A 22630-nucleotide genomic window follows, 5' to 3' on the forward strand; every position below is an offset into this window, starting at 1 on the left:
GCAGGAAAGATTCTCCATTCATCATCTCAATGATTCTCATCCTTTTACTTCAACTCACGATGGAAATGGGGTCGACAATCGTTCCTGAAGGTTCACGGTCACGGTGTGACCTCAAAAATTTGTGAGGCTCAAATTACAACATGTAATTCGATTTTCACGCCATATGTGAAGTTCACAAAAAAGTATTATAAAATTACGTCGTGTGCAAAGTAAATTACATCGTGTGCAATGGAAGTTACGCGTAGTGAAAAATGAATACAACAGACACAAACGGTTGCATCCACTCACGATGCTGTTATCATGCACATCTCACCAAAGCAAATCAGCACCAGTTTCCGGCTTTCCCACTATCGACCATCGTCGCTCGATATTCATGGCCGATGATCAGTACGAATTTCACTTTCAACACACTTATTATTGTATTCCACGCACCGCCAATAGGAAAAATTTAAGGTGGATACATAGATAGATATGATGATCCATCTTCTACAACGTCAATCATTGATTTATGATTTATCAGCAATTTGCAACAGGTTTTGAGAGGGATGCATGATCCATATCAACATCATGCTTCAGTATCACCTCTTTGACTGCTGACGAGGTGGGCGATCCACGTTTTCTGTTCACCTAGCTAGTACTTAATTGCTGGAAAGTAGACGACTGGGGAAGCCAATACCTACAACATCTTGGTGGTAGTATTATTAAATTTTTGTCTGGTATACATATTTATATACTTGAATGTATAGTGCGAACGAACACATTCAAATTGAAAGATATTTAGGTAGAAGAAACGATATCAACCGAGATCGATCGATATGGGGTGAACTTAATCAATCATATGGTCAATCAATCACCAACGTTATGGCCATCATCTTTATTGTCCTGCATTATTATTGTTGTTATCTCAAGAGATTAGGCAGAGCGCAGTGGCATCTATCTGGCTGATCATTAGCAGAAAACACGAACTTCGCTTTCAAGAAAATGTTTCATGCCCTCATATATTGACAAGGACCAAAAGTCTTGCTCCTAAATTCACGCTTATGACCATCGCTCTTCAAATAACAGGGCCAAGACGCGGTTTATTATAATAAAGGCGCGCGCCGCCTAAGCTTTTATGAATACAATACTATGTCTAGCTTTTTAGACTCATTGGCTAGGTGACATGGACGTAAAGGATCCGAGGCTGGAACGGTTGTCAGAGCAACCGTTCCGGAAGGTATAGCATCATTTGCACATGATGTAACATTATCTGTACAAGGTGTAACAATAGAATAACAGCAAATAATACTAGAATAACATTTTTGTGGGTCCCACGCAGCGTAAAAATCGAGTTACAAGGAGTGATTTGAGCCGTATAAATTTTTTTTGTCCAATCATGGCCGTGAACCTTCCGGAACCAGCCCCTCCTCCTGGACGTAATACCTGTAATCCCTTTTTCTTGAGCTTTAATCATATCTTTTCAGTCATATAATTCGTATTTTCTGTGGGATGAGAATTGAGAAGCGAGGCGCTAGTAAAGTTGCTTGGGACAAGTCTCTGATCAATTGAAATAGTCCTTGCTATTGCTAGCTCTCCAAATTAATGCGGTTGGTCGGAGAAAAATGAATGAAGTAAAATTGACAGCGTGATGCACATACAAGAAACATGGGATCAGGTCCGTTGTGGCCATCATATAGAGGTCCAAATTCATTCAAATGACTTTTGTTTGATCAATTTTTTTAACTAATCAGAAAGCTACTCATGACCAAATCAAGATATATCCTTGCGCTGAGATTTCGCGGAGTCACAAAACTTAAATATTCACCGGTGCAACCAAAAAGAAATCCTGAAATATTGTTTCCCTCGCTGTCTGTTTTTTAATTCTCCCGTTCCTCTTTATATCCTTTCCATTCCCAACAAATCCTGAAAGCCCTTTCTTGACCACCGGACCAATCCCAGTAGTTAATCAAAACTGTCTCTCTTAGTATTCTTTTATTTACGATTAGTATCCATAATCCAATGCTTAAATTCACAGTAACATCATCGAAAACCCAAGAAAAGAGTGATGAGTTTGTCCTATCGTGTGAATATTTGAGCCCAATTCAATTTTCTTGTTCATCTTCATATATACACAGAGATGCATAGAGAAATTGTGCAGCCTCCACCCTTCAGCTTATAGAGTCCCCATATTCCTGGCCCCAAATTTAGTCCAGCAAGTCATGGCTCAAGTAACGCCAAGCAGGTCGGAGGTAAAACGCCAATGTTAGCGGTCTTGGTATGGGCCTGTGGCATCCATGGATATGGTACAATTCTAGTTCCCCTTGCACACAACAAGTACATAATAATGTTAGTAAAATGGTGAATGGTATCATAATTGTCTGTAGTTAACAATTTACCCGTGCAATCAGAGAGTGTTTTCAAGAGAGCCTTAACTTAATGGGTGGAGGAAGTGGGTACAAAATTGTCGCACCATTTCAATGATACCGACACCATGGACTTGAATTACTAACGGAGTAATAAAATAAGATATGAAAATTAGTCAGTGGAATTATGGTGACGAGGAAGTTGTGCGCTAAATCTATCTCTTTTAACGAAGAAATCATAATTAAATTATTAACTCTGAATTTCAGGTGTTTACTTCAAAAGCCGGCACGCTAAATCTATCTCGACATTCAATCGTTGGGCACTTGCCCTGATTCCTAGACCATGTTTGGATCGGTGAGTTTTTTATGCACAAGCTAGAAACGGGTCGACATAGACTTTTTCAACGATAAAAAGCAGTGCAACCAAAAAGAGAAAAATAAAAAATGGTGATAGTGACGGAAAATGATTTGTCGCCAGCTAGTTTACTAGCTGCAACCTTTGAAGGCGCGCACCAAACCACATGCAAATAAGTGAATAACCTATTATATGCCAACACTTGATAGTCTTTTACAAGGGTATTCCATCTCTTCGTAATGTTAATTAAGTTCCTAAATATACAGGTGTTAGTTAATCTTTCAGCAAAGCCCTCCTTAACAACTACTAATCAAATGGAGATATTACAGTGGGGGGGTTTTTTGTACTTGGTACTCTAAGGTAAACAGGAGAGCGAATAAACTATTAGTGTTTTAAAATTATAATCTGATTTCTCTAAAGAAATTTACGTGGACAAAAAATAACACAAACCCACCTGAATTGATCATAAAAAGGAAAAGAATTATATTACTTTGAAGAAAGGAATAACGTGCACACCTGAATTGATTTGTTAGTGGTAATTTCGTCACAATAGTTAGCTTCAATGGTGGGTCGTAATAGATTCTATCAGATGGTCCATGAATATTCTCAGGAAGCTTAAGCTTACGCTTTCTGTAGGCGGCGACCAATGCCGGAAAATACACTTCCCTCCAGCTTCTTGTGGACGTATCAATAATCCGGACTACCATGAGGATCGCGGGAATCGCAAAGCCCAAATCCCAACTGACGTTGCTTTGGACGTAAACCACCAAGGTTAGAGAAATGATTACAACCATGGTAAAAGTGGTGTAATACCAATTGAAAAAACTGTTGATTCCCTTTCTTCCTTCCTCAGTCGTTGAATCAAACTGGTCCACGTACACCAAATGGGATGCTGCAGGGCCGTATTCCAGCTGAGCCTATGGACAAAAATCCAAGTGCCATGGTCAAGAATCCCATCTGGGATACCGTAGGTCTTTTGCATGAATCTTCAGTTGGGCATGGCGGCGGGTGCAGTTGAGGAATCCACGGGATTAGTGTCATTATTGCCATTCCCTACAATCCACATAACCTAGATCATTTCATGCTAAATTTCTCCGTGTTACAACAAGCAATTATTGTTAAAATCTCATATATTTTGTGTTCTTAAAAGAAATTAACAGTCTAATAAATTGATTTTTTATCCCACAACCAATATCTAATTTATGTAAAATATCGACTAAATTACCAAAGTTCTTTTGCATAACATAAGATCATTTATAATTATCTACATGGTGAGCAATAATACAAATGCATGTAACTGTTTTTCGTCGCATAATACTTGGATTGTTGAAAAAATTAAAATGATAGAGAGTTTGATTTAATATTTTATTTTTTGATATTTCATATTTTATTGAAGCATTAGAATGCTAGTTATAGTATTTTAAATTTGAAATTTATATTTGCTACATTTTCTTTGTTTCATGGTTTTGTATAGCAATCCACTCGGTTCGCTTCCTCCCTCCGAGTGAAAATTCTGTGCTCCGCCTGCGCTTGAAATGGAAAGACAATAATAGATACCTAAGATAAATGGGATGGCCTTCCATCCACCATGTTTCCTCTGGGTGGTTTCTGATGATGTTGGTGCAGACAAATCATTCATGTTTTTCCTCATCCTGTTTGTTTTCCGCTGTGGGGTGACGATGACTTTGAAGAAGAAGAAATGGGCGAGAAAAAGCCTTTACCACAGCAAACCAGCCAAGAAGAGCTAAGCTCTTCTTCTTATTCTGTGACTCCATGTTTGATAAGTAAAGTTTCTTAGAGCTTTTCAACTCTTTGATAAGCATTACTCTCCACACGTCTATTTATATAGAAGGTTTTCTTTGTGTTTGACGTAAAATCTGCATGGTGTGTTGATTCAAGCTGGGAGAGAAACAAAGTTTGTGATATAGTGACGCATCGCGCATGCTTGAATTTGGACTCGTTAGGATGGAAACTTGGTCTTATGGGGGTCACAAAAGCACAGCGCAGCAGTGATGAAGCTATATGGCATGTTGCATTTGCCTTGTTTTCCAAAACTAGCGTATGAAAGCTTCGAAATCAATACCATGTCTTTTCTTCTAACAAAATATTGCAGAATAATGTAATTTGTTCTTTTCCTTTTCCTGTTATTTTTCGAGCTAGCCGGCTTCAACCTTACGACTAATTCACCTTCTCGAACTAATTAATCCATAAGCAGGCGAAAGTAAGACAAGATTTGCGCATATATACGAAGGCAAAACTAGACAGTTCAATCTGTTTTAGGTTGATGCTTAAAGATTACCCCAACGATAAAATCAGTAGAAACTGAACAAATAAATCTTAAACCAACTTTTTAAAATAGTTTTCTACTTTCTTTTAGAGGGGTCAATGCCCAAATTCTTTTTTACTCTTGTTAAGTTGGTCGAATCGGACCGGATTATATTGGTCAGATGGTCTGGTACCAATCATCGTAAGCTTTTGACGTGCATTCTTCTAAATCCCAACTCTTCACTTTGGAGAGATTAAAAAACAGTTAATGATGAAATCAGATGAAATTGTCCAAATTTTACACTTTTGATAGTGCAGTGGATAAAAACATACTCTTAATAATTGAGCGACGAATTATCAGAGTAATTTGCTCACATACTTATTATTATTATACTTAAAAATGGTCCTTGCAACACCAATAAAAACTCAGGGTATATATCAGCATCATTCTTGAATACATTTGTGGTGGCTAATACGATGGTACGTGGTCGTCCTTTCCATTTAACGAGTAGGACTAGGAAGGCGGTACAAAATCCAATACTCGGCCTAACTTTCTAGAATCATAGGTTAGCTAGGTGATGTGTACATAATAGATATTTGTAGAATTAATAATTCCTACGATGACAGCGTTTGATGAATGATAACTATGCAAAATTTGAATTTGAAATTCAATTTTTACACACACGTCATAAATCTAACGGTGATAGTATATGCACTGTCAGTGTATATAAGATTTACTCAATATATGCAATGCCATTTTTTTAAGCTTCAAACATGCTTTCTGAGTCATACAATTTGTTTCTTGTCAGGGATGAGAACCGAGTGAGAAGTGAGACACTCCTTTGGAAAAACCAATCAAAAAAGTGTTTTGGACAAACAAATTCTTGATCGATAGAATTGTCCTTGCTCTCCAAATTAATGCTGTCATTACGACGGACCTAAATGAAGTAAAACAAAACAACCGCTAATAAGTTGTTCAATTTCCCTAAAACTCCCAAGAGTCCTGGCTTATGATTCAGCCGACTACACCATGCAAGAAACATAGAAACAGGTTAAGTTGTTCACCGTCATATGGAGGTTTAAATTCATTGAAATGGCTTTGTTTGATCAATTTCTTAACTAACGTGACAGCTACTCACAACCTAATCAAGATCCTTGCGCTCAGATTTTGCGGAGTAACAAAACTTTGTTTTGTTTTGCAATTTTGGTCCAGGAATCTTGGCCAGACCACGTTCTCAAACAAGCGCTCTATTTGCAAGCATGGATCGATTTCTTCATAAAAGCATTTCTAAATTAATCCTGGTCTCTGTTTTGTGCAAGTCAAGAATTTTCAAGCCTCTCTCTATTTTTTCGTTCAAGTTAGTATTTCGGAAGTTTAGATTAATATTAGCGGACGCTAGAATGAATGGCAAAAATGGAAAATGCAATATTGTTCGAAGCTTTCTATCATTTCTGGTGGAAGGAGTCAGACAAGTTCAAGTGAACTTTGAGATGAGTTAAAAGATGATCAGATTGAGTTGCAATTTTAGCCTCATTAATAGATTTGAGCTTATTATATCTATATATCAAGAAAGCCTACTGATACACAAGCAAAGGATTATAACCCTGAATTTGTTGTGCATAAGACAAATTAATTAATAAGCAATAGCCAGCTTCATTGAATAACTAATATAATCAGCAAATCTACACTAAATTAATCTCTACCAGAAAGTTGTGAAATAATGACTATATACAGTAAGAATAAAAAAATCATCTTAAATACGCCAAAACGGATTTACAACAATTCACAATACCTATTACTCTATACAAAAAGCTATTATCAACTTTTTACCAATTAAAAAACATAATTTCAATGACAAAAAGTTAAGCACCAAATCCATACCTTAAACACATTTCAGATTAAAGTATTAACGATGGAGCCTACAAAACCGCCAGAAAGAGTAATGGAAGTAGGCAAAAAGGCTGAACTTTCAAACATGCTACAGTTATTGTGGTAACAGTCACTTCAATGCTGATTAATTAGGTCCATTCATCTGTATAAAGATACGAGTGATGTAAAGAGACTATAAAACCGCAACGGATCTTCTGTCCTACACTCTGTGCCATTCTCTGTCACACTTTTTATTATATTGTTATTTCTCCTTCATAAATATCATGTTTTAGTTCTTTTTTATTTCCTTAAGATCCAATAACTACTAATTCAGTAATACACAAAATTTAACAAACTCAAAAAATCAAAATGCATAAAAAATGAGATCTTTGATGCATTTTCTGCTGTATTTTTTAATTTTCTATTATATATTGCTTTTTTGAAGTTGTTGTATTTATTTTTTACTGAATTAATAGTTATTGAATCATAAGGAAACAAAAAAGAACTAAAACATGATATTTATGAAGGAAAAATAACAATATAATATAAAGTGGGACAGAGAATGACACAAAATATAGGACAGAAGATCCGTTGCGCTATAAAACCATCCTACCATCCCCAGCTTCCCAGACCCAATTTTAGTCCAGGAAGTCATGGCCCATGGAAGGTCAGAAATAAAAGGCCAAACCTCAGTGGTCTTAGTATGGGCCTTTAGCATCGATAGAAATGGTTCGAATGAAACGAATTGGGATATGGTTAGGAAACTCTGGTTCCCGCGGTTCCTAATTTAGGAGCACATGACATGATGAACGTAAATAAATGATGAATTTTACATTTATTATTGTCCCTAGTCAATTGGTCAGCAGACGTGTAATTTAAATTATGGTAATGAGGCTTCTTTTCATAATTTAAATTGATTTCAGTCTCTGTGAAATTGAAAGTTGAAACCCGGCACAGCAGCACACTGCACACACTCGCGGGCACACACTAAAAACACTCACAAATTGCTTCTTATGATGATTAAGAGAGATGGTTTCGGCTTGCTTTTGGGCTTTGTTACCCAGGACCAGTGGTGTTGTGAGGAGTGCAATGCATGGAGCTTATTCTCTGTCATGGAGTAGAAGTTTTCAGGATGTAGATAGTAGTAGAGCTGCTAATTTGGGACTTTGCTCGACGCGAATTAGCTGTCAGTGCTATTCATCTGAGTGGCCTATTGGACATAAGGACACTGGGACTCAAGCGATGCTGAAGGACGAGAAGGATGCATTCTTTGTGGTTAGAAAAGGGGATATTATTGGTGTTTACAAGAGTTTAAGTGATTGTCAGGCTCAAGTTGGATCGTCGGTAACTAATCCGATTCCCTATGTTTTCTGTAACTCTACTGATTGATATATGAACCTTTTTTCACAAAATAGGCCACTTTAAATTACCGGCGAAATAGGCCATTGATTTTGTATTGGCATCCAAATTTATCTCTGTATATATTACCCGTTTCTTTTTGCTGTAGAGCTCCAGGCGAATGGATGAGAGAACCGCAAAATTGTTATATTGAACTGAAATTTTACTGTGAAAATTTTCACCTTCAGCCAGTCATCTTTCTGATACATGGGATAGTATGATGTAGTGTGGTGCATAATATTTTTCGAATTCAAATCTAAACTAAATGATATATGTGTTCCATCTCCAGGAACACTTGAGCTTCACACACCAGTTGAGGTCTACGTAATGTGAGACTGTCAGTGTTATAAAAGGCAGAGAAAAGGAGTGAGATTTGTTTCCTGAAGTGTTATCTGATTTCATCTTTACTTCTGCCTGGTATAATTGTTTGACTTCATATGTGGCATGTAATAGGCTTTTGGTCAAAGTGGATTATGTGCGTAGTACACATTTTGAATGTCACTTGGGTTGTCTTAGATGTCTAGATCTGCAGTAGTATCTTCTATACACTATTCCAGCTATGTCTCTGCTCAAGAACAATCATTGAAACTTTGGTGATTTTTCCATGTTGGCATGGAACTTGTAGTTAATTTTGATGGATGGATTAAATGATTCTCCTCTTTCATTTTCTCATAGGTACGTGATCCTCCTGTCAGTGTGTATAAAGGTCATGCTATGCCGAAGGGTGTAGAGAAATATCTTCTTTCTTGTGGCCTTAAAGGTGCTCTTTATTCTTTTAAGGCTGATGATCTAACTGAACGGCTTTTTGGTACTCTTTTGCCTTGCCATTCATATCAGGTGACCTGTGATTTCATGGTTCTGTAAAGTTTGGGATGTGCTTTCTTTTTTTGTTTCGTTGTCTTTGATGTTCCAATTACTTAAATCTTATGATTTTCATTCAAGGTGATTCACATAAACCAACAGTTTATTGAGTTATCAGATTGCATAAAGTGATGCTTGTAATATTTGCATCAGAGAAAGTTTTGCTTGTACAGTATCAACCCTTGCCATTAAGAATTATCAAAATGCAACTATCATGATGAGTGTGATATGAACTTGAGCTGTGGCTTGCTCAGCTAGATATTCTTTGCAGAACTGCCTCCAGTTTGATAGTCTGATCAGGAAGTGAAATGTGTTGTGATGTATGAACCTCATTGGTCAGGACAAAGTGTTGAGTTGTTAAGAAAACAAAATTTATCATATCAATTCTTGATTCAATAACATGTTTCAAAATCAGCAAGACTAACAGCTTTTAAATGTAATGTTTTGGAAACACTAATTAGAAGAAAAAGAAGCAAAACACGTTTTCTTTCCTTAGTTTGGTACCTTATGCTGTCTAAGTATGTACATGGTTCTTCTGTTTGGTGAACCTATTAATGTAGAAATCATCAAAGATCATCAGTAATATGTCAGGAGCTTGACTTTCGGGGAGTGTTTGTCTGTTCTTTTCTTCTGAAAGTGTTTGTATGTTCTTTTCTTTTTTAGCTGATGTATCATGAATAAAAACTTTGATGAACCTTTTGCAACTGCTAGGTAATGTTACTAAAAATTTTGCTTGTTGAACCAACCGTCCATGAATTTGTAAAGGTGGGCTTACTTATCTGTCTAAGGTGAAATTAAATGTGCATTATAGCTCATTGTTTGAATTGCTGTGGATTTTGGTGCTTAGATAACATTGAAATGTCCTTGTTACTTTTCGCCATTTCATCAGCATCTACCTAATATCTCATTTTCTTGCAGCTCCCTTCTTCTTGTAGAGACGAAATATCCATCAAGCTTGGGCCAAAGAAGTGGCCACAGGAAGTGTTATCTTCTTTATCTGGGGTAAGTTTCAATAGCATATTATCATTAAGCTGTTGACTGGCTATACTTAATCTTTAAGATTGTCCTATCTCCTGAGTCCCATTTCCTGATGCTGTTGGACACATGAATAAGCTAAACTCACTCAACTTATTATTCCAGCAAATATTACAGATCTCTATATTCTTATTACTACTTTTATTTACACTGCATAGAACTTGTTTAATATTCTTGTATGTAGGTGCTCTCATTTTAGAAAACTGACTTATTATACTTTCCAAGTTGTTCTTCTGGTAGCTAGACTGTTTTGAATTGGAGGTTATTAGTTGATCGTTTACTTCTTGTCAGCATTCTTGCACTCTAGAATTTGATGGTTCTTCAAAAGGAAATCCTGGGCAATCTGGTGCGGGAGTTGTGCTTCGAGCTGCTGATGGAAGTTGGGTAAACATCTTGCTCTATTTCAAGCATTTGGCTTCTTGATTCATGCACGCGCCTTACCTTTTCCTCTAAAGATTTGTAGGTTGCGTGAAGGTCTGGGCATAGAAACCGCTTATGCTTCTCAATATCAAGCTATAATTTTAGGGCTGCAATATGCACTGGATAAAGGGTTTAGAAGCATCCATGTTCAGGGTGACTCTGACCTTGTTTGCATGCAGGTTTGTCACACCCATGGGCATATGCTTTGGATCCGCTTTTTCCCCATTCACTCTGCAATTATTCATTTGGTGCTGACCTGCTTGGCTCTCTTCTTGTTAAATTTCTCAATTTCATATGACTTTGTTTCCTTTCTTCCATTTTCCATGTGGTCCATTTTTTGCTGCATCGTGGTTCAAAAATCTGGTTTGAAGTTCCATTCCACCAATGGTTCAAAGCAAAGAACCTTAAATTGGTAATGTCTAGAGGGTGAGTAGCATATATTTACACCAATGTTCTATGTGTCCATCTTCAGTCATGAGCTAAGGAAGGATTTAGTTTGCTCCACTCACTTGCATAAGGCTAAAGCATTGTTCTGAAAACACATTAGACTATAATGGGTCTATGCCATATTATTTGCATCTTATCAAATTCATTTTTATTCAGTTAGGCAAGTAATCCCCTGGATAAGTTTGTTTACCTTCCAATCATTTAGCACACCTTTTTCCACATTTTCTTTTCTTCCTCTTTTTCGTAATTTAATCTATAGAATCTCTTAATTATTTTCAGGAATAAGTTTGTCTGGACATAGAGCTAGTACGCACCTCGGGTCATTTGCCAGAATAGGGCTCCTGGCATCGTATTCAATAATCTATCAATGTGACCCCCTTTTTTTTTGACCATTTTTTCATGTATATACCAGGCTATGTTTCTCCCTGTAAAAATTGCTGTAAATAGAGCTGTTCTTTTAAATGTTTCATGTGGTAGACTGGTAATTTACTGATAAAAAGTTAGAAAAGTATTCTATTATAGTAGGTATAAGAGCTTGAAACATTATACTTGTGTGTAATGGGGCTGGTTATTTTGGTTTATTTCCTTTATGGGGCATTTAGGAATATGACTTTTGCTGCATGGTAGTATCTTGTTCCTAGAATAATAGTACACGGATTCGTTCTCGATTTATCTGCTCCAAAAGTTCATATTTCGACGAAATAGATTCAAGGCTTATGGAAGGTGAAAGACAAAAAGATCTCCATCTTGTGTGAGAAGGCAAAAAGTTTGAAGCATAAGTTCACGTCATTCCGGATCATTCATGTGCAAAAGGTAAGTTCATTAAGTCCGGTCTCCCTATTCCATCTCTCTCGTTTGCCATGCTAAGATTGGTAGATAAGCTTAGCTTAACTTCGAGCTATAGGTTTGGCATTTAACAACGATTCTCTTTATCTGTCCGCTAGAGAGGCAAAAAAAAAAAAAAAAAAAAAAACCGTAATATACCTTGGCCTGATATCTGGTTTATAATTTTGAAGGACTTGAACTCTGAGGCTGATAAACAGGCAAAGTTGGCTGTTAAGCTCGCTGGTTTGTCCTTCCTGCTTTGGCTTGCATCTGCATCTAGCATTGCAGATTGATCTCATTTACCTTGATTTATGTTGCTGCAGATGGTCAAATTCAAGGGGAAATTCAAAAGACAGCTTATGTCAAAGGCAATGTGCTGTGAAGAATATCACAAGAAACATAGCATGGCACGCAAGCCATCTGTGCGTTTTATCTTGGGTGTCAAATTGATTCCTGCAACGATTTAACCTACTATGTTCCACATATTAGATTAGGGCTTCCACATATTAGATTAGGGCTGGGAGGTTGGTCAGTTCATACCCTGGTGTAAGGTTGTAAGGTTGGTCAGTTCCTCCCGACCGAAGATGTAAGTTTTAGTGCAAGTACACTAGTTACAGAGTGCAGAACGGGGACAAGGATTAATGCCTCGGCTAATCCAACATCTTCTTGCACCGATCTCATTTTCTGGGAAGGCAGCGAATCAATTCTTGCTCCCTGTTGTAATTTCTCATTTGAGTATCGGAGCAAGAATGTAGTAATAAAATTTTTACTTTGAAACTTACATCTCATAGCAATTTTCTCTTTCATGTTTTAGATGTACTTGGAGTTTAACAGAGCTTTTTCCTGGATGAAAATGGAGGATGAGGAGAAACAGAGAAAATTTTAGAATCTGAGCGGATGGGAGGAAGATTTCCATAGGCTTAATTATAGATTTGTCCCCCACAATTCGGAGTCGACAGCAATTCTTTTTTTATTTTTTTTTATTTAAAGTCTTTTTTAGCAAGGAAGGTGTGATTTTAGAATTAGGGAGGAAGAAAGGGGATTTGAATCTAATACCTATTATTAATCATTATCATTTATACATTTAACCAATGAACAACACTTTTCTCACTCCACATTTGATTTACTATTCTATTGGACAAATACGATCATGTAATTATATATTTTTTCTTATTAAGTTTCACTTATTTTTTTTCTTTTCTTATTTCTTTCTTCTTTGTAATTTTCTTCTTCATTTTTTAATGCCACCGTTGTCTCTTATTTTTCCCCTTTGATACGTGAATGTTTCAAAATAAAATTATGATTTGTTAACTTATTCTATCATTCTTAGTGTAATTTACGTAATTTTTTATTTTTACTAACAATTAAATGCATCATGAGCGTTTTAACCTCCGTGAACTGTGAGCTCTTTTCATGTTTAAAATGTCTAATTTCTTAATTTATCATGCTTCAAAATGTTAGACATATATGTTATGTTGATTTAGTTGATTAAATGGAATTTTCTATTATTTTGAATGTGTTATAGTAATATCTTCTATAAGATATATATATATATATATATATATATATATATATATATATATATATATCTATATAAGCACCAAAATTTTTTTTATCACATTCTTATTGAATTTGGTATGAATTCGGACAAATTGAACTTGCCTCAAAACCACGCTGGTTAACTAATAAGTAACTCAATATGAACTCAATAAATAGTTAGTTCAGTTAAATTACAAAAATAAAATCAATAACCTCAAATACCAAGGACTATTTGTTTTGAGGGAATGGGAGAGAAACAAAAAGAAGGGATAAAGTTTTTGATGTTTGAAATGATCTTTACAGAGAGAAAGAAAAAGATTGGAAAAGAAATGGTGGGATAAAGGTTTGATTTTTTTTTTTCTTTTCTGTTAGCCTGCTTTCCATCCAAAAGTGACCAGAAAGAGGGGTAGGATATCAAAATTAATAAAAATTTTAAAATTTTCTAAAATTATGGAGAGAAAAATAACTAAATGGATGATAGTTTCCTTTCACTCACTTTACTCTTCTTTCTTTTCTCTTCCGTTCTTCTTTCCTTTCTTCCAATTCCTTCCATCCAAACGCTGCCTAAATACAAATGCCTAAAACCCAGCACGGCAGCACACACTCACGGGCACGCACTAAAAACACACACCAGAATCCCGCCACTGCCAGCGCCAGGGAGCAATGGAGTCACCAGTACAGCTCGCGTTAGCAGCTCTATTGGGAGCCTCGGTCATGGCTATCTCCGCTTTCTACATTCATAAACGCAGTGTCGACCAAGTCCTCGACCGTCTTATTAAGCTCCGCCGCAAACATCTGCCCTCCTCCACCCTCAGAAACCACTACAACTGCCATATCGTCTCCGACGCCGATGAAGAAGATGCTGATTACTCGGCTGCTGCATATAGTGAGGAATGCATTAATAGAGGTAGGCGGGATAAGTTATCGACATCATTTGACAATATCGATGGAATTATTGGGGATGGTGTGGAGGAGGAGGAAAAAGCGCGGGTTGGACTTTATAGAGTTTGGTCGTCGATGCCGAATGTGAGAACATCCAATGAGTGGATTGATGAGGAGGAGAAGAAAGCTTTGTCAAATTTATTGGATCATAATCTTGATATTATTTCATCTGACTTGCCTCCTCTTCGAACTCAGCAGAGAGATGGTATTTTTTCTGCATTTACAAATCAAAATAGTTTCTTCCTCTTTTTAGTGTAAGTTTATGAATTAGAAATGCGTTTATGTCAGTATTTTTTTGTTGTATGCTTGGTTAATTAACTGTGCATAGAATGTGGATAGGCTATCTTGAACTAATCCTGAGATAATCAATATTTTAACCTTTAAACCTATATTTGACTTTAGATCAGCGAAAGTTAATCATCATGGAATCAAAGATGGCTGAATTATCCAATCACAAATTGTAAGTCAGAGATGATTTGTATGTGAAGGGTTATTTCGTTAAATTTTAAAATCTTTAACTGAAAGTTAAATAAATTGGTAGTTTTATCGATTTTGCTGGAAGTTTTAATGATTTTGCCACCTGTAACTCCTAAACTCCGCTGCCATTACTATGACATGTATTTCATTCTTTTCAACATGGAGATAGTATTGATAATAGTTTTGATCACGAGAGCTCTGAACGAAAAGATGAGGATAGGAGGATATGCTAAGTAAAATGGTGAATCTTTACTAATGCAGTACAATTTTGAGGACCGAAAGCATTTTGGTTGTTTTCTGAGGGACCTGAAACAGCAGATGAGGAGCTTGATGATAGGGTTCTTTGATTAATTGATTCTGTTGTCCCTGGTCTGATGTTGATTTTTGAAGATGACAAAAATCTATGTTAACAGAAAAATATATAACAAAAGATCACTTCAAGTATCTCATTTTCTCTTTAGCAGGAGATGATCAATATGTTGACCACTTGGGCCCACAGCTTATGGTAGGATCAATTGGTCGTTTAGTTACTCCAAGATCATCTGCTGGTTATACTGTTGATAGTGCAGGAGATTCTGATGAGGAAGAAACTGAGCGTACAACTATGGGTGCCACTCTTTTGTCTTACAACAAGGTAAGAGTTGTGTAATTTTTATTTCTAAAGAGTTGTGACGTGTACAGTTGATGGCTTTGACCAAGAGAAAGTCTTTTTGATCATTTAAAACATCTTCAAGCATAGCTCTAACAAAATTTTTCATCAACATGTTCTGGTCTATTTCAATGGCCTTTAGAGTTAAAGAAAAATGAACACCTCTCTACCCAAATATTGATATTCAGTTCTGGTGTTTAATTATTTTTTTATACTTTTGGGAAAATGCTTTGTGTTTCCTGGCCCTTTTTTGTGAGATAATGCTTCATACTTTTGATACTTTTGCAACAATTTAAGTATAAGAGTCATCAATGCTATTGAAAATTCTGGACCAAACCAAAATATGCTTGTCAGGTTAATACCTCAATTGTGATTAGTTTAGGTTTTTATGCATTGCTCTTGCTGATTGAAAAAAGTAACGTTGGAATTTGTAAAGGGCTTAGGAGTTATGAAGGTAATGGCTTCTTGCTGGTTTTAAGTATATCATTTACTATCTACCTTATGTAATCTGCAGCTGTTTTGGAGATGCAATCGTGTAACTTGTCTAATGAGAATTTGCTGATTTAGTCACTTCTTCTGTTCTCATTTGCAGGAGTAAAAGGACTTTATTTGTTGACAACATATTTGTCTTTCCCATTAAAATATCCCCATATCAATTTGCCATCTGTCATCTTGTATTTCTTTATCAAATGGCATAGATAAGCATTTGTAGAAATGTTTCCTTGCCTGAGCCTGAAGCCAGGTTACATTTTTGGGTAATTCTAGAGGAATTAAAGGGAAAAATTTTAGTGGTAAAGTTACTAGTGCGTTTTTCATCAATTCATCTGCAGGAAATAAATATTAATATCCCAAATCTACACATGGCTCCATCAAATGCTGAAAATGCCAACTACATCCAAGCTCAACGATGCAAAGAAATCGCACATGAATCAAAAGCTAATGGAAATGATGAGGATGCAAAGGTTGAAAAGGCTTCAATGCACACAATGAGAAGTTCTTGCACCAGTACTAGCAAATATTTACCTGTGAGGGCTACAGTTCATGGTATTCTCAACTCCTCATCCTGGTAATCTCAAATGTTTTAGTGGCTTTTAGGTGCCCTCCTACTTAACTTGCCACCCTACCAATAATAGTTTGTAGACGGCATTATGTCTTTTCACTAAAATAGTGGTAGTTTTAGTTTTTGCTAAGAAATCTAATTGTATAGTAGGATTGTGTTTGTCAATGGGGTTTTAAGTTCCATATTCTTTCTCTGATGCTTGCTAAAAATATGAAATTCAGAATCACTGAACATTGAAGAGGAAGAAGTACTGAAGATGATTCGGGAATGTTTAGATTTGAGGGAAAAATATGTTTTCAGGGAAAAAGTTCCTCCATGGACTAAAGTAGTCCAGGAATCTGCCACATCAGATGTAAAACAGAATCCATTTAACTCTGCTCCCGTTGAAGCCACTGCAGTGAGTCATATCGCTTTATGTGTTAATTGTCATTGGGCTTTTAGGTTATGCATCTAGAGTTACATGGATGAAACCATTTGTTTTTGCTCAAACTCGATAACTTTTGACTGATGTTCTGTTTCTATTTGAGATCAGCACCACTTTAAAATGGAAGATGGAGTTGTACATGTCTATGCCAATGAAAGTGGTAAGTTGAGGCTGCAATGGAGAATAGTGATGATTGAAGACAACAACTATGAAGAAATTTTGTTGATTACTTTTTTTTTTGGCGTCTTGCATGATGACATCTAATAAATCTTCTAAATGTGCCGAACTCTCTAGATACTGAAGACCTTTTCCCTGTTGCAAATGCAACATCATTTTTCACTGATATGCATCATATCTTGAAAGTGATGTCTGTTGGAAATGTTCGCTCTGCATGCCATCATCGATTGCGGTTCCTTGAGGAGGTAGCGGAATCTCTGGTCTCTTCATCTGTATTCCCATGCCCAGCACCTTTCGTATTGTCTCCTGCTTGTGCTCAGCTGTTGTATCCTGTTTGTTCCTGACTTCTGAATGTTTTACAGAAATTCCGTCTTCACCTACTAGTAAATGCTGATAGGGAATTTCTGGCTCAAAAGAGTGCTCCTCATCGTGATCTATATAATATCAGAAAAGTTGATACTCATGTACATCATTCTGCTTGTATGAACCAGAAGCATCTTCTCCGGTTCATCAAATCAAAATTAAAAAAAGAACCAGATGAGGTAGAGCATAAGTTTCCCTGTGCATTTAGTTTCTTTGTGCATTCTTTCAGTATGGTTTCTTCAATTGAACAACTTTTTTGTGTCAGGGCTTTTATTGCAAATGCACTTTCCGTGTATCTGTTTGATGATCTCTAATCATACAATTGCCTATTGTTATACAGGTTGTCATATTCCGTGATGGACAGTATCTTACTTTGAAGGAAGTCTTTGAGAGTTTGGACTTGACAGGGTCTGCCTAAATTTTGAATATTAATGCCAGATTTTTTTTCCTTTACTGCATTTTACACAGGTTTGTTCTGCAGGTATGACCTTAACGTTGATTTGCTAGATGTGCATGCTGATAAGAGTACCTTCCATCGCTTTGACAAATTCAATCTCAAGTATAATCCTTGCGGGCAAAGCAGACTCAGGGAGATCTTTCTAAAGCAGGACAATCTCATCCAAGGTGTGATATACGAGGACCTTTCTTTGGCTGGATTAGGATTGCTCTTGTAAAACAAATGCTGCTGTGGTTTCCTAAAAATGATACGAAACTTTAATGGCCATGTCAAAATCATTGTACATAATTGAAATGACTGTTGTTGGTTATCCATCTATGTAGTTTGATTCCTTCTATATTTTTTCATTTCAATATTTTTTCTTGAAGCTTTTTATCATTTAAGAGTGAGGGAGTAATGCCTAGAGACCTCTGGAGCTTCAGACAGAAATATAAATTCTTGTGCAGTGCCTAGCTAGATGATGCTTCTCTTTTGCAAGAAAAGAAAAACTTGAAGAATTTATTGCCTAGCACTTTAGTTCCTCACAACTGTCTAACCTCCTTCAGGCATGTATTATTGAATGTGCCACTCTGATTTGAGAACTAGTTACAAGATTATTCTAGGGTTTTATCATTTTGTGATGTCAGGGCGTTTTCTGGCTGAAGTAACAAAGGAAGTGTTATCGGATCTTGAAGCTAGTAAATACCAGGTAGAGCCATCTAATCTTTCAACATTCGCATACATCAGGACTTTTGCATCTGTTGTTCTTATGTGGTGTATAGGAGTTTTCTCTTTTGAAATTTCTAAAGCTTCACCACCATAAATCTGATATCTTTTCCCTTGGTTTTTTGGGCTTTTAGCTAAACATGTGTACGGGAAAAACAATAGTTCTCATTTCTATTTGGATTGGATTATATGATAATTCCCTTGCGCCTTGTTCGTATGGTTGAGCTATGGAAAGGCATTCCTCTTCTGCCTAATGGAGGGTGCAACGTTAAATTTCTCTTTTTTTGTTTGTCTATTCCTTTTCAGATGGCTGAGTACCGAATTTCAATCTATGGAAGGAAACAAAGTGAATGGGATCAGCTTGCAAGTTGGTTTGTTAACAATGCACTATATAGTGAAAATGCTGTGTGGTTAATTCAGGTATTGTGATGTTCCTCTGATGTGCTTCTAGTCCTTCATTGGCATTGTAGCTTCATGTCGTTGATGTTCTTAACTTGACAGGGTTTCTAATTTTGTTTGCTTGAAGAGGAAGCTTTATGTGTAATTGAGCTGTTTGTAGTTGCAAAACTAGAATTACATGGAATGATCTACAGGATTAGTGGGATCACCTGAAACCTTCAATTATATAATTCATAGCACAGGAAATAACTGAACAAGTTCTTAATCATTCTTAACAAGCCTGCTCTGGTTTTATCATGGTGCTTTCCTTCGGACAGAACATAGTTCGATTTGCAATTCATTTGTGAGAAATTACTTAGAAATAGTTGTCTACTATTCATGTTGCTTCCATTCATGTAAGTTTTTTATCAGTGTATATTTTCTCAAGTTTTTGGGCCTTGTTTCTTTTGGTTGACAAATTTCTAAGTGCACTATTTGCAGCTTCCACGGCTGTACAACGTCTACCGGAGTATGGGCACTGTTACATCCTTCCAGACCATATTAGATAACGTATTCATACCACTTTTTGAAGTTACTGTCGACCCACGTTCTCACCCTCATTTACATCTGTTCCTAATGCAGGTCCTCACTCACTCCTAAAAATGTGGCATAGTTTTCATCTCTTTGTGCTGATACTTCCAACATTTCTTTAAACGATCTTCATGTTTGGTCAACGTTTATTGTTGATATATTATCCTTTTCTTTCCTCTCTTGTACAAATGCCTAATGTTCTTTCTTGGCCCAGGTTGTAGGATTTGACATTGTAGATGATGAAAGTAAACCAGAGAGGCGCCCGACCAAACACATGCCTAAGCCAGCTGAATGGACTAATGAATTCAACCCTGCCTTCTCTTATTATGCCTATTACTGCTATGCAAACTTGTATACACTGAATAAGGTGAGAACATTTTTGCTAATGAGTTTATACAGCTCATAGCACTATCTGAACTTCTATCAGCTAGAAGCTAATGAATGATTATTTCATCTCTTATGCGTGTGGTTAATGTAATTGGGTGCTCGTCCAGAAAACATAGCGGAAAAGGGTCAAGTGAGATTATCTTGCAAGAGTGTAAATATTGAGGTGAAGATGTTTATTTCATATGCCAAAATGGCACCTAAAACCTAATACACTATTGCAAAAGTCAGAGTCAATTGAAGCTGATAGTAGATTGGTCTCTTTCTTTCTAGAATATGTATAACCATCTTCAAATACCTTCCTCATATTGTTTTTCATCTCTCTCTCTCTCTCTCTCTCTCTCTCTCTCTCAGAGAGGAATGGAGCATAACTTTTGCTTCATTGACGACATATTTGTCTTAAGTTTAAGCTTATCATGTCTTCTTCATTTTCAGCTTCGGGAATCGAAAGGACTGCCGACAATTAGGTTCCGCCCTCACTGTGGGGAGGTTGTTTTCTTATTTCCCATAATCCTATCCTATCTTTACCTGCTACAAGATTTGTGATTTGCTATTTAAATGTGTATATTTTCACAGGCAGGTGAGATAGACCATTTAGCTGCTGGGTTTCTTTTATGCCACAATATTTCTCATGGGATCAATTTGAGGAAATCGCCTGTCCTGCAGTACCTGTACTACCTTGCGCAGGTCTGTCACATGCTAGGATTGCACAATTATGTAGTCTCCATGCACAAAAGGCCATGTCTAGAAAGCATAATCAGTTTTCTAGATTGCAGACAAAGTTGCTTTGCAATTTTCTTTAAAACGGGTTCACCCTATGCTATCTAGATATCTCTAGTGTTTTGATAGGAAGAGTAAAACCCATACTACCTTTATTTAGTTAATTTGTCATGTGAATGGTGTAATGTAGTTTGCTACTCATGATTTTTGCAGATTGGTTTGGCAATGTCTCCACTTAGCAATAATTCACTTTTCCTTGACTATCATCGCAACCCATTTCCTGTGTTCTTCCAGCGAGGTTTAAATGTCTCACTGTCAACTGACGATCCTCTGCAAATCCATTTGACCAAAGAGCCACTTGTGGAAGAATACAGTGTTGCTGCAAAGGTTTTTGAATTTTATCTTTATCATTGTCCCATCAAGGTCATATAAATCACATAATTATTCTCCCTCAGGTGTGGAAGCTCAGTTCATGTGACCTGTGTGAGATAGCTAGAAATTCTGTTTATCAATCTGGATTCTCACATGTTGCAAAGGTAAGCAATTTCAGAATGCAGCGGTATCAGTGTTTTTGTCGTTGGTTAACAATCACATATAGGTTAACAGCATTTTAATTACACCATGGATCTTGAATGAAGATCCTTTATGCTTGTTAACTGATGTGGCTTAGTCAGCTAATTATAGATTGTTGAAATTGGTATCTAATTGACAATAATCCTATTCTCTACAATGCGCAGCAGAAAACTTGTTGTATGAGCATTTAGTACACCTTACCTTCCACATTTACTTCCATCACAGTAACCTTTCTGCATGCAATTTGCATGAACTCAAACATTAGTTGACAGGAGGGAAATGAAACTCTTAATTCTAAACTTGTAATGCAATTGCTCATTCTTTTGTTCGTGGAGCATTTGAAGTTTCCTTTTTGCACGGGATTCCTATCATAGTCAATTAGAAGCTGTCACTAGAGTTGTTGCTGTTTGATCAAGTCTTTGAATTTCAATTGTTCCTAAAAATCATGAACAAGGCAAGATCGCATTGACTAGATTCTTGTCTTGGTTTTAGTTGCATTGGCTTGGAAGTCAGTATTTCAGAAGAGGCCCTGAAGCAAATGACATTCACAAGACAAACGTGCCAAATATAAGGATTTCCTTTAGATATGAGGTAAGATTTGACACCCTCATTGCTTGTGGTCTCCGGTCAGTGAAGAATGGATCTACCATGCGCAACTTTTGCTTCCGGGACCATGACTTTAGATGTACCTCATATGACTTACATTTACTTGCCTTCATGTGTCGAATTACTCACCTGGATCTCTTACAGACCTGGGAGGAGGAGATGCAGCACGTCTATGCACGAAAAGCCAAACTTCCCAGAGACATTGAACACTGAAAGAAATTTTAAGACTGGCTATGGGGGAAACCAGCAATGTGTTCTCAGTGACTGCGTCCTTGCTACTTGCTGCAAGGATAGTCTTCGAACACTACTGACACTTTTTCCTATGCATCACCCATATAGGGAAAAAATGAAGATGGCCCAGAAGAAATCCCAGTGTTGCAATAAAAAATGGAGCCCGTTAGTGACCTAGCACGGCCTAAATCTCATTGCTTGAATTCAGCTTACCAACAGAGTTGAGATGTGAGGATTATGACAGCAATGCTAGTTGCTACTGTGATTGTCTATACTGGATGTGCGACTTCAGATTCTGCTGTTCTCCCATTCTTTTGACAATCAAGAACTGAACTGAACTGAACTGTTATTGGCCTCGATTGGTCAGGAAAAAAGTTGCATGGCTCAATAATATTACAAAATGTTCATCGATTTTTAACATACATGGGACTTGCAACAAATTATACAATTAATTTTCTTTAATAATATAATATATAATATAAAGTGAGTGTTATTATCTCACGCATTATAAATCCATTTTTGCAACGCTACTTTTC

At 36.6% G+C, this 22630-nt stretch overlaps 1 protein-coding gene across 3 annotated transcripts; it reads left to right on the top strand.

The window, feature by feature from the left end:
- The first annotated feature begins 13850 nt into the window (after positions 1–13850).
- Positions 13851–22514, top strand: LOC113716645 (probable AMP deaminase). 3 transcript variants are annotated; one of them, XM_027241036.2, is made up of 19 exons: positions 13852–14504; positions 15238–15410; positions 16256–16469; positions 16707–16882; positions 17018–17069; positions 17204–17331; positions 17449–17628; positions 17790–17857; positions 17931–18073; positions 18533–18594; positions 18918–19031; positions 19491–19631; positions 19795–19947; positions 20400–20453; positions 20541–20651; positions 20898–21071; positions 21140–21220; positions 21750–21848; positions 22008–22514. In XM_027241036.2, the coding sequence occupies exons 1-19, from the start codon at positions 14021–14023 to the stop codon at positions 22074–22076; spliced, it is 2676 nt and encodes an 891-aa protein (XP_027096837.2). In that variant the 5' UTR covers positions 13852–14020; the 3' UTR covers positions 22077–22514. The 3 variants fall into 3 exon arrangements, with proteins under 3 accessions (XP_071927073.1, XP_027096837.2, XP_027096838.2); XM_027241037.2 differs by having other exon boundaries at positions 15241–15410; XM_072070972.1 differs by lacking the exon at positions 19491–19631 and having other exon boundaries at positions 13851–14504.
- The last annotated feature ends 116 nt before the right edge of the window (positions 22515–22630 follow it).

This window comes from Coffea arabica, chromosome 11c (assembly GCF_036785885.1).
Source record: "Coffea arabica cultivar ET-39 chromosome 11c, Coffea Arabica ET-39 HiFi, whole genome shotgun sequence".
Taxonomy (NCBI): domain Eukaryota; kingdom Viridiplantae; phylum Streptophyta; class Magnoliopsida; order Gentianales; family Rubiaceae; genus Coffea; species Coffea arabica.

What these genes read in the sequence shown, in the direction of transcription:
- LOC113716645 (XM_027241036.2), top strand. Translation starts at nt 14,021, where the DNA reads ATGGAGTCACCAGTACAGCTCGCGTTAGCAGCTCTATTGGGAGCCTCG. An exon ending in TGTCTATGCCAATGAAAGTG is followed by an intron (nt 17,070 to 17,203) that starts GTAAGTTGAGGC and finishes CGAACTCTCTAG; the next exon opens with ATACTGAAGACCTTTTCCCT. An exon ending in GATTCTCACATGTTGCAAAG is followed by an intron (nt 21,221 to 21,749) that starts GTAAGCAATTTC and finishes TCTTGGTTTTAG; the next exon opens with TTGCATTGGCTTGGAAGTCA.